We start from the raw sequence: 12,450 nt of genomic DNA, 5'->3' as shown, positions 1-12,450 counted from the left end.
TATCCATTGAAAGTCACCATGTTCTGCACAGCCGCCCTTGCAGGTGCATCAACAGAGACACACAATACACAAGGCTTTGACACATGAATGTCTCCTTTATCAGTCCACTTCACCACCCCTGTGCTGTTTACTTCATTCACAAACTGCTCAAGGAACAGTTGCATTTCTGGGTGCTTTCTACCGAACCAGAGCCCTGCGAGAACCAGGTGCTTAAATCGCAAATGCGGTGGCAGTTCATCAACTATAAATTGCAGGGGCCACACTGACGTCTTAGAAGATTTCCATACAGGGCTCCCATCAGTATTTACTCTCAATTTCAAGTCATCAGGGCGAAGTTTCTGTTCTTCTCTCAGTCTACTGTAGCATTGGTCTCTCGTAATATCAGCAATTGTTGATGATGGCTGCTGAAGCACTTCAAGACTTTCATGTAGTTCTCTTTGGTCCGTTCAATCATAAGACTGAGTAGCGTTGCAAGGTTAAGAATGAAGAAGAAGGGCCCTTCATTTTATTGCGATAGCAATTATATGGACACTTCAACCGGATTTCTGCCGTCGGCGTCGCCGTCGCCGTGAGGTTCCGTATAGATAAAATCTTCGCCGCGCCGTATGCCCCAGCGGAAGCGTGCGGGGACTCGCGCTATCACGGAGAGCGAACGCACTCAATCTCCCACGCGCAAGCAAGGAAGCGGAAAGCCAGCGCCGGAGGGAGCAGGGGGGGGGGGGGGGGGGGCGCACTTCTCTGCCAACAACCGCGCTCGTCGCTCGTCCGCACAGTCTCTTATCTCTCCCACGCGCAAGCAAGGAAGCGGTAAGCCAGCGCCGGAGGGAGCGGGGGGGGGGGGGGGGGCGCACTTCTACGCTGCCACGAACCGCGATCGTCGCTCGCTCGCACCGTCTCTTATCTCCACACGGCTCTGACCTTATGCGCTCCGTTTCCGTTGAAGCGATAGACCGCACGTACGTTCGCCGCTCCGGCGTATCCGCTTGCTGCCAGAGTTTTGACGGTCGTTGTCTGCAGTCATTCAGTGTGATCTATTCATGTTTGTTTGTGCGCGCTCACACCACGCTTGTTCATTCAGTTAGTAATAGTCGGGCCACATTTTCCAACGCACGCTACACATGCAATGCTGCCCGGATCGCCAGTGCAGCGCTACAGATGTGTCCCTTCGCACGCGCTGCCCACGGGAAGCGCTTCTCATCAACACCACCGTTTCACATGCGCCTTCTCGTGGTCATCGAGTGTCTCGTCATGTCGGTCTACTTACGCCGCAGCACACCTCCTTACTTAATCAGCTCATGTTTACTACAATTCATATTGCTACCAAAGCCGCTCACCTTACTTCGTATGACATTGCTGTGTTGCTATCGCATTCATTGCTTCGCCCTTAGGGCGAAACTGTGACATTTTTTTAATGACTGGGTTGTTTTGACGCTGCGACAGCTGCTGCACTCTGCTGAATTGCCATGTGTTCACATGACGCGTTTGCATGGCTCACAGTAAAAGTGATGCTGCACAACATCCTGCATGTCTCTCGCCCAGAGCTTCCGCAAAAGTGAATTTGCTCTGAGGCAAGGCATTTGTGCCCACAAGAAAGTTTATTATCTTTGCTAGGTCGCCCAGTGCTGTCCACGTCAATCCATGCGAAACCGCAAACGACATTACTGCTGCCTTCGTTACATCTGTGTTAGGCAATCTTTAGAGAACCTCCTTTCCCCTTCGCCCCGTCGGTGCGGCACTGCCGCGGACGATCTACGCGCAGGTGCGCGCCAAGTTGGCGCGGACCCGACCACGCGCCGACCCGCGCGAATATCGATGAGACGTCATGCCCATTGTTTAATGTTAATTTATTGTTGCCTTAATTGGACAAAAGGGATTATAGAAAAAAGTCCGGTTTGCTTCCCATGAGGTAATCGACAAAATTATTTTAGAGATACAGGAAGGTAAGAAGATATGAGTAGCAAAACAGTAATCGGCGCACTTTCATAAGCGGCACATCTTAACAGACAGGACAGAAGACAAATCAAACGATTGCATGCATGTGCGGCGTTATAACGAGCTAAACTGACAGCCAAAATCGACTACAAGAGCCTTCCTTACGAAATATGTGCGCATGATGAAAATGCGATCACACAAGGAGATACCCACGTTTATATTGCTAGCATATTTTAGGAAGCACTGCTTGTATTTGAAGCGTTATATGGTCAATTTACTTATTTATTTGTTAATAATACTGTTTATTTATTATAAAATTAATAATTATGTATGTCCTCATATGCACATGTGGTATGTCCAATGTCAAAATGCACGCGAGCAATTTCATGCGGCGAAGCAAAAACCGTTTAAACATGGCCGCCGAAATCTGGCGGTGCAGGCTAAGGCAAATTTCGGAGATTATTACATGAATTATTATTGTAGTGACAATCACGGACGCAAGCGAAAGACGTGGACGAAGAGTGTTGGTGCTCGCGCTCGCTCTGCTTTGCCGTTTACCAGACCGCTTTCGTGTCGCCCAATTATTTATATAAATCAGGCCCTGTACGTCTGCTTGCATCATCATCATCATCATCATTATTATTATTATTATTATTATTATTATTATTATTATTATTATTATTATTATTATTATTATTATTATTATTGGCAGTCGGTGGCGAAGTAGTCACCGAGTACTCATCGCCACGTTCATTGTCTTGGCAGGTGCTGCTTTAGCCGCCGTGAAATAACCTGGAGCAAGCTTCTGCGGCTGCGCAATTCTTCGTCCCAGGCATGGCCCGAGTATTCAACTGGAAGGTTTAGGCGGTGTTCCTGATTGCCCGCTAAGCTGCTCTCCAAAGTGGCCGCTGCTAGCTTCGACATCGCACCGAACCGTGGCGCCTGGATCCTTTATCGGACTATAAAAGACACTTCGAATCAACAGTGCTCCGCAGTCGGTGGCGAAGTAGTCACCGAGTACTCATCGCCACGTTCATTGTCTTGGCAGGTGAGCCATTAATTCTGAGAGCATAGTTGTTTGCCAGAGCTGCCGACTGCTGCCGACTGCTGCCTAGTTATGTTGAACCATGTGCTAATGTTATAAGTATACTTTGTTTTATTGTGTTGAACATTGTGCTGATGTGATAGGTATTTAGCGAGCAGTATATTCAGCCTTGTCAATTTTTTTTCCCTCTGTGTGTGTGGCCATGCCTGACCGAACCAGATGTCAATCGTGTTTGGAGAAGCTGCCAGGTGATGGCAGATTCCTGACGTGTTTGGATTGCAAGCTAGGCTATCACCTAGGCAAACACTGTTCTGGAGTGGCTGAAAATACATTTACATCAATGGGCGTGGCAAAAAGAGAGGCCTGGAAATGCAAGCAATGCAGAACTCTTGCAAGTGATAACAGCTTATTGACAGCCCATAATCCTGAAGGAACGGCAGTGGCTGGGGATCCTGGCTCTTTCGCAAAGGAATTAAATGCTCTCAGAGAAGAACTAAGGGGTATTAAGGACATGATGGTTGTTCTTCTGCCGCTCCAAGAAAAGCTCGACGAGCTCTTGGCGATGAAACCAAAAATAGATGAAGTGTTGTCAGTGAAAGAGACTGTAGTTGAACTGCAAAATTCTGTACAGTTTCTGTCATCAGCCTATGACACAGTTGTGATAAAGACAAAAGAGTCTGACTCGACCTTGAAATGCCTAGAAACTCAAGTGGTGTCGCTGACGGAGACTGTGAATGCCCAATCCACTGAGATTCTTCAGTTGCGGGCTGATATTAATGGTTGTGAGCAGTATAACAGACTGTCGAACCTGGAGCTACACGGGCTTCCACTTTCACCGGGAGAAAACTTGCGAACTACTATCGCGGATCTTGCGCAGAAGCTAGAAATACTAGATTTTGAACCCCGTGACGTAGTTGCAATCCACCGTCTGCCTGCCAGAAAAGATAAAACGCCTATCGTGCTCATTAGATTTTCGTCCCCGTTTTTGCGGGACTCTTGGCTGGCGGCTCGTGGCAAGCTTCGTGCCTTGGCACAGAAAAAAAACATACCTGCTATGTATCTCAATGAAAACCTGACCCAAGCTACCAAGGAACTTTTTTGGAAAACTCGATCTAAAGGCAAAGAAAACAACTATAAGTTTGTCTGGGTAAGGAATGCAAAGATCTTTGCACGAAAGGAAGACTGGAGGCCCTGTAATCAGGATTGCATCCGTCACTGACATCGATAAGATGCTTTAAACTCATGGCGATAAACTATATTTCTCTCCCGGACTTTGGTTCATTGGGATCTATTTTCGAAAACTGCGATAGGCCTTCTTTTTCAGTCGTTCACATTAACATAAGAAGCATAAGAAAATACTGGGATCAGTTCCTTGTCGATGTTGCTGACGCCTTGGCCTTAGTGGATGCATTTGTACTGTCGGAGATAAATGTTCAAGATGATATGTTGTCGCAGTTTCGTCTACCGAATTACCACGAACACTTTTTTACAAGAACGGCCAGGAGAGGTGGTGGAATAGCAGTATTCATCAAGTCTAAATGGGCTACTACAAATACGACATTTACTTTTACGGGGGCGGAAAGCCTCGCCTTCCGCTTGGAAAATACTAACATGGTTTTGTTCTTAGCTGCGATTTATCGTCCCCCCTCCGAACATGTGCTAACATTTTTGAGTGAACTAAAACAAAATCTCGCTTGTCTACCTCCTAATTCGAACGTTTGTCTCATTGGAGACATTAACATAGACATTTTAAACTCTGAGAAAGCCATGGTTACCAATTACCTAAACATCTTGGCTGACTATGGCATTGAGTCAGTTGTTAACGAGGCTACACGAGAGGAGCTTCTTTTGTCTCGAGTTGTGACTTCCTGTATAGACCACGTGATGGTCCGTTCAATAGATTTTTCGAATATAAATTCCGTCCGAGTGACAAAAAAGTTGGCTGACCACTATTTTATAGGATGCCAGCTTTCATTGCCAAGTTCCCAGCCATCCCAAAGTAAAGAACCCCAATACATTGAAATATTTGATTGCACTAAATTTGACCGACTAGTTTTCCACTATGACTGGAACGCAATATTAACAAATAGCTGTCCGACCAGTGTATATAATAATTTTATAGCGGCGCTTTCCGATTTAAAGAAGGCATGTAGAAAAACAGTTTTGGTCCGAAAGCGAAGACCACACCTATACTGGCTGAGCAATCGGATAATAAAAGCTACCGAGGAAAAGGAAAACTTGTGGAAACGCTGTCGACAGCACCCTGATGATGAAACATTAAAATGCCTCTATCGAGAAGCCCGGAACAAGGTTACAGCACTGATGCGCTGTTCTAAGAGGAACTACTATCGCAATAAATTTTTTTCCTCGCGTTATAAACCCGCTAAAATGTGGTCCCTGGTAAATGAGCTTAGAGGCTCTTATCCAAGTACGTATTTGGATCCGATAACAAAAAGTTTCGGATCTATCAATGAAAATGTGGCGGACAGCTTCAATGATTTCTTTTCTTCGGTTTGCGCAGATAATGATGGACCCACTGATCCTGTTGTTCACAACAGTGGTCTTGTTTCAATAACAGATTCGGCTTTTCTTCCACCAATGACTAAAGAAGACTTATATCGATTGTTACATCGATCTAGAAAAAGCCGTGCTGTCGGACTTGATGGCATATCAGCAGAAGACATACGTCGCAACGTCAGAGTTCTGGCCGATCCGCTCCTTTTTATCTTTAATAGAATCCTTGATACTTGTATAATACCAGATGCACTAAAGAGAGCACGCGTGATACCAATATTTAAAGGCGGAGATGCATCGAAGCCAGAGAACTATCGCCCCATCTCTGTTCTTCCTTTCTTGGCGCAACTGTTGGAAAGACACGTGCTTGAAACGATTGAGGGGTTCGTCTTAAAACATAACATCTTATCTTCTTCCCAGTATGGTTTCGTACCTGGAAGAAGCACGCATGCGCTTTTTGAAGAACTGTCGGATCTTCTATATCAAACATTCGAACATAACCAGATAGCCTGTGGTCTTTTTTAGATATGTCTAAGGCTTTTGATTCAGTAAGCCACAGTATTCTTTGTGCTAAATTACACAATTACGGGTTTCGGGGACATTTCCATGTATTTATACAAAACTACCTGGTAAATCGGTCTCAGATTGTATGTATTGGCGACCAAAAGAGTTCTTTGCGGTTTCTTAACGCAGGAGTTCCACAGGGTTCTGTTTTGTCTCCGCTTCTTTTTAATTTGTACGTTTGTGACTTGGCACAGATAACTAATTCATGTACTATTTTCCAGTATGCAGATGATACGTTGCTTGTTTCTAAGCACATGCAGTACGAAGCAGCTGTCGCTTTACTTCAAAGCGACATAAAAAATGTAATGAACTGGTTTCGAAAAAACCGTATAAAAGTCAGTGCTCGGAAAACTAAATTAGTATGCTTCAGAAATCCTTTAAAGGCTGTTGTAACCAGTCAACATGTCTTCCTACACGGTTCGGATTGCATAGACTGTGTTTGTGCTCCAGTACAATATGCGGATAGTGTCAAGTACCTTGGAGTATATTTTGAGACTGACTTATCTTGGAATATTCAAATGGCTCGAATTTGTGCGAGATTGCGTAATGTTGCTTGTGTCCTTTACCGTATAAGAAGTTATGCACCTACTAAGATTAAAGAAATGATAGCACATGCTTTAGGTTATTCGCATATAAGGTACGGCATTTGCTGTTTCTTTAATTGCAGCGGATTTTGGAAACATAAAATTGACAGCCTATTAAAAAGTATACTAAAAAGTGTTGCATACAACCTAACCACGGATAACTTATTTCGAGATTTAGAAATGCCTGATTTCGAGTCCTTGTTTCGTTCGACAATTGTGATGCGTTATTTCTGGAGCAATGATTTCCGAGAACCTGTACATAAAAGTGTTGCTTTGCGTAGACATCCCAAATATGTAGTTCCTCAGACACGAACACGTTATGGAAAAGGACAAAGAAGGTACTATATCCCCCACCTGTTCAATAACCTTCCCAGTGCAGTAATGGATCAGACAAATTTGTCGGGATTAAAAAAGGCCCTCAAGGCAATGATAGAATAAGTTTCACATGTATCAGGTCTATTTTGTTGTGTGGTTTTTGCCAACATGAATGTAAGAGTGTTATTCACGCTGCTTTCATGATTTTTTTTCTTTTTCGATAGGTTATAACGTTGTGCACATCGTGTGCCATGTTTACTCTGTTTTAATGGTTGTTGTGTGCTACGTGTTTCATTTGAACATTAAGTATTGTTTACTTGGCATGTTTACCTGTGATACGTTTTCTCATTTTTTTTTAGTTTGACATTTGGTGTGTAATAAGGTTGCATAAAGCTTTGCCCTGACTGCCAGGTTCCTGCCATACAAGCCCACGGAAGGCTTCGGCAGACCTCGCACAATGATATGTACAAATTGATTGATATAATAAAGATTATTATTATTATTATTATTATTATTATTATTATTATTATTATTATTATTATTATTATTATTATTCCCGGCGTCGGGGGTAGTTTTGGTCGGCGGTGCATGCCGGCACGAAAAAATTTCGGGGGAGGGCTGAAGCCCCATCAGCCCCCCCCCTGGCTACGCGCCTGGACAGAGGTAGGAAGGAAGAAAGTGCTCTTAGATGATAGCTCTATTCAACAGACAGGGTTTCGTTAAAGCAAAGAGGTTTAAGAAATATTCTGGAGCGGAAATGGTATTCCGAAAGTGTCGCCGGACCGCTCCACTTTAGGAGGGCAACAATAAAGCGCAGTAAAACAAGCGCTTTCCTGACACTCCCAACGAGCTTCAGATGGCTAATTTTGCCGTAGTCGACGTGTATCTTGGTGTTTATGCCTTTAAGATGAAGTCTGAATATCTGGAAAAGTTATCATTGGAGAGCAAACGATTCATACTAAGCAAAATGTAATAGTTGTGTGGGGAACAACCAGGGCGCTCTTACTTTCTAATTACCCGACTGTTTACACCACCAGAGAAAAAGCGCTTGATCTGTGAATGACCTGCAGCCGAATAGGCTCTACTTCAGAGGTGAAGTATAGGGGGAAAGCACTGGCTTACCTCTGCTGGTGAGAAGCCGCAGGAACTTCCAATCCCGAATTGAAAAAAAAAAGACTAAAATCTGCTTGGGTTGAATTAGCCTTTCGCCGACAGCCGGTGCAATGAAATGCCTAATGCTAGCATACGCAGGAACACTAAGCATACAAAGTTCGCCCATTTATGCACAAGTGACAGATATTAGCAACGAGACGGCGACCAAGTGTCCACGAACGTATTTCTCTGGTGTGGAAAGTTGTTTCCCTATCATCGGCAAACACGATGTCGGAGCTTACTGCCTAGTGACACCTTTATGAACAGTTTGTGTTGGTGCGGATGATAGGTCAGTAAATTGATGTTTCCGTCGTGTTGCGGACAGTCCGCTGAAGCAACCGTAAAGAAGGGTTGCGGACAGAGGTGGATAACTGTTTCGGCGATGTTAAATCCCATTTAGAGGCGAAAACCTAGAACGGATTCCGGCACAGTACGTGGTTGTCTTGGGCGCCGTGCATGAAGGCCTGAAGAAATGTCGGCGGAGAGGAGGCTGATAAGCTGCCCTCCTTCTCTCTAGAAACTGTACTCTTTTAAAGGAATCTGTGTTTTCTAATTGCAAGATTCTCTTTACCAGCTGTTACTTTTTTTCGTTTTATGGAATACATTTTTTTCTAGAATGCGCTATTGACCGACAGCACTTTGCCTCTTTTTTCAAGCAATCTGTCGGAAAAGATGTAAATTACCTGCTTGGAAAAGAGTATTGTTGAGGTGGTTAATTAAGAAGACTCACAAATTACCTTTTCGATTATTCTGTTTTGGGCACATGTTGCCCCCAAAGGGTGTCTTACACGAAATGCCCTGCGTCTTTACGTGCCTGCCTTGCGATGCGACGTTTTGAAAGCGTCTTCTTCGTCCTCCCACACATGCCGACTTTGGCTACAGCTGTTCGCGCGTGCGCATGCGTGAATACGAGGCGCGCTCGTGGTCGCCGTCACCACTGCTTTTGGAGCGGGCAGGAGCCCCCGCCATGTCCTCTCGTTTTGCATTATTTTCACGCACTGTACAGCCCCGCCGGTTCCCTCCCTTTGTTGAGGCCCGTATGAGTTGGGGGAGCGGGGATAAAAGCGGGGAGAGCCACGAGTCCTCCTTTAGAGGTTGCGGGCCTCTCCTTTTCGAGTTCATGCCAGGTATCGGGGAATCGGCTTCTTTCGTTCTCTCACCGCCACCCTCTCGCTCTTTTCCCTCACCCGAGTCCGTGGATGGGCGAACAACGTTGTGGGCGATTTGTGCGGATGGCGGCGTTATTCGGGTTTTCCTTGGTACCACGACAGCTCGTCTGTAGCGTCGGTGCGGCGAAGGATACGCTATACCTCTGGGCTGCCCGTAACGCAGGTTGTATAGTTCGTCTACCGCGCCGTAAAATAGTCTATACTAAATGTACTGCCGTGTCCCGCATTGGAGCACCATCTGCTATTTCTAAAATGCCTCGGCGCCTTGCTTTCTCCTGATCGGTCGACCTTGCCAGCGCTCGCCGGACGACAGTGATGGGCCCTTGTCCAGGCAGAGACGACAGAGAGCCGCCGATTAAGTCGATGTAAGTACATGCCTTCACATGCGCAGATGTGTTAGCTTTTAACGCGCGCCTTGTATTATTTTATTGACGCGTAACGCGCAGCTACAGCAAAGAATGAAAAATAACTGAGTAGGTCTATTCGGATTCAGCGTGAATGGAGATCAACGCTGGAGCTAGGAGCGCTTCAGTATCACTTTATGAAGCCCTCAGTACAATACGAACGCTTCAAGCTCATGTAGCCCGACAAATAAAATTGCCGCCATCGATGATGTCAGAGATTTTCACAAGATCTTTGTGGGTGACGAATTCTATACGAGGCAGTCAATAAAATGCGCCGGAGAACTTGTTCACTAGTAGACGGGGCACGCAAGCCCACGTTCTCATATGGAAAGTCGAGAGCCGCGGCAAGCATGTATTCAAGAAGTATTTATTGTGCTAGGAGCTTGTACGTAACGATTGTTACGCGCGCCGTGGTATCTTCGGCGTTGTGCTTGCTACGACCGAGTTCGCGGCATCAAATCCCGGCCACGGCGGCCGCAATTCGACGGGGTGAAATACAAAAACGCCCGTGTACCGTGCATTAAGTGCCCGTTAGTTAAGGAACCCCCGGGGTGGTCAAAATTAATCCGGAGTGCCCCAACTGCGGCGTGCCTTCATCACCATATCGGGGTTTTGGCACAGTCAAGCCGCCAGAGTTTAATTAATTTTAAACGATTGCTGTTCGCAGATATTATTTATGTCTTTATGGCTGTGCTGTGAGAATGTTTGAATAGCACTGACAATTGGGCGAGTGTGGTACGGATGCATGGTTTAGAAGGTCGCAACAAGGAGACGACAGACGAAAGAACACACGGAAACACGCACCGACTCACAACCTAAGGTTGTAATTCACATCACAGAGCAGATGATTACACACACGTGGCCACACACACGCAACAATAACCAAAAAACCAGAACACGTTAACCATTCAGGTACAGGATTGTCTTATCCTGTAGTGCAACATAAGGGACAGCTGATACAAGACTGGTTTTTTATTTGAATGTTATTGGCTAGTCTGCCGTCCGCGCGCCGTGCCGTATGGAGAGGGCAGGACGCTTCCTGAATGAAAGTGTAGAGGGCGCTGCGAGCAGTGCTAATGCTACGCTCTTCGCTCGAGCGAGCAGTGCATGGCATTGTGCAATGTGCGGCCAGGCTTCCCATCTGGTTAACCTCCATGCCTTTCCCCTCTCTTCTGTCTCTAGTGCGGCTGGCCGAAAGTTCTCGCTTCTCAACCTATGCGACCGTCAAACAACTTCGTTTTGCGACGAGATCAGTCGCGCGTCTGGTCGCGATCGCCAGTGGGAATGTGCCTTTACGTTGTGCGTGTGCTTAGGTGGCAGAGCTCGTCATTTGCATTTCTTGTTGGATTTTCCCCATCTAGTCAAACATGTTAAAAACGCATTTGTCACTAATGGCTTCAACATACCTGAAGGTCGCGCCCATGTAGGGCCCATTCAAGAAGCGTGGAAAAAGGATAATAATAGTGCTTCACTTAAAGTGATGCCAAGTATTACCGTATCCATCCAAATTCCTTCGGGAAAATGAGGCTTGCCCCAGCTTTCCATATATTTGACGACGAAGTAATCAAGGGGCTCTTCCTTTATAGCTCTCATTAGAAAGAGCTTATGGTTCTGTTGAAGCAACAGAGAATTTTGCGAAAATAATGAACAAACTGATAGGGATAATGACTGCTCGTATTTCAAAAGCGGGTTTTGTACATGCAGTCACCGAACTACATGTTTGTGAAGGAGTTCCTCGAATATCTGACGAAATGAAAATAACACGCAAAGGCAACAGTTGGCACTTTTCTTAGCTCAAGTACGTACCACTGAGGGCCTCCGAGTGACAATCTAAAGCACGCTGAACTTGCTTTCATACCTCAGTAGCATTGACTTCAAGTACATACTTACTGCATGTTTGAGCCTTGACAAATTCGAAAATTTGTTTGGCATTGTCAGGCAATCTTCTGTAACTAACGATCACCCTACTGCTGCGCAGTTTTTACTTTTAATCAATTCACTTGCATTTTATAACCTTGCAAAACCACCTAAATTAGGAAGCTGTGCTCCAGAACTTATATAACTGCATTGGTTTCTGTTCCCAAGGTGTAACCAAAAAATTAGATTACAATACTGGACAATTGATTGAGGTAGGAAAGTTTGGCGATGCCAAAAGTGCACTGGAATGCTGCGCTCTGCGCAGAAGCATTTTGTCAGACCGCACGGATTTTGTGACTGCAAGAAGCCATGACAAGCTCGTATGTCATGTAGCAGGGTACACGGCAAGGAATATTTTGGATGCGCATCAAGCAGATCTCGCCAAAGCCCTTGAGGCACTTCAATATCGCGCCACCAGGTATATTCATTCTACATACTCCTACGACGTCAGCATTTCATACTTGAAAAAAGAATCTTCCTTATCGCTTCTATCCTTTCGTCGCCGCATTGCCACCCACTCCCTCTTCCATAGGTTCTACTATTCGACGCTTAATCGTCCACCATACATTGTCCCCCATCACGCCGGTCACAACGCATTGGCCATCCCCTTTTGTGGTGAATTTGGTTGGCAGGTAGCACAACCAAACTCACGCACAAATACATTTTCAGCTTCGTTTTTCTACCCAGCATCTAAAGACTGGAATGCCCTTCCTCATCAAGTCGCTGCGGTCACCTGTTCATCCCAATTCGTTCAAGATGTAACAACTTTTATGTAACGAATTGAAATCATTGTAACACTTGTTTGTATATGTTGTATCCCCACCCCTTATGTAATACCCCTACTACGGGTCTTT

General features: G+C 45.5%; 1 protein-coding gene across 1 annotated transcript; it reads left to right on the top strand.

The window, feature by feature from the left end:
• Positions 1 to 2,758: 2,758 nt before the first annotated feature.
• Positions 2,759 to 4,196, top strand: LOC119443920 (uncharacterized). The gene has a single exon (XM_037708504.2). It carries the CDS (start codon positions 3,180 to 3,182, stop codon positions 4,194 to 4,196), a length of 1,017 nt encoding a protein of 338 aa, XP_037564432.2. The 5' UTR covers positions 2,759 to 3,179.
• The last annotated feature ends 8,254 nt before the right edge of the window (positions 4,197 to 12,450 follow it).

This window comes from Dermacentor silvarum, chromosome 3 (genome assembly GCF_013339745.2).
Source record: "Dermacentor silvarum isolate Dsil-2018 chromosome 3, BIME_Dsil_1.4, whole genome shotgun sequence".
Taxonomy (NCBI): domain Eukaryota; kingdom Metazoa; phylum Arthropoda; class Arachnida; order Ixodida; family Ixodidae; genus Dermacentor; species Dermacentor silvarum.
Note: the sequence above shows the minus strand (reverse complement) of the source record. Positions and strands in the feature narration are given on the sequence as shown.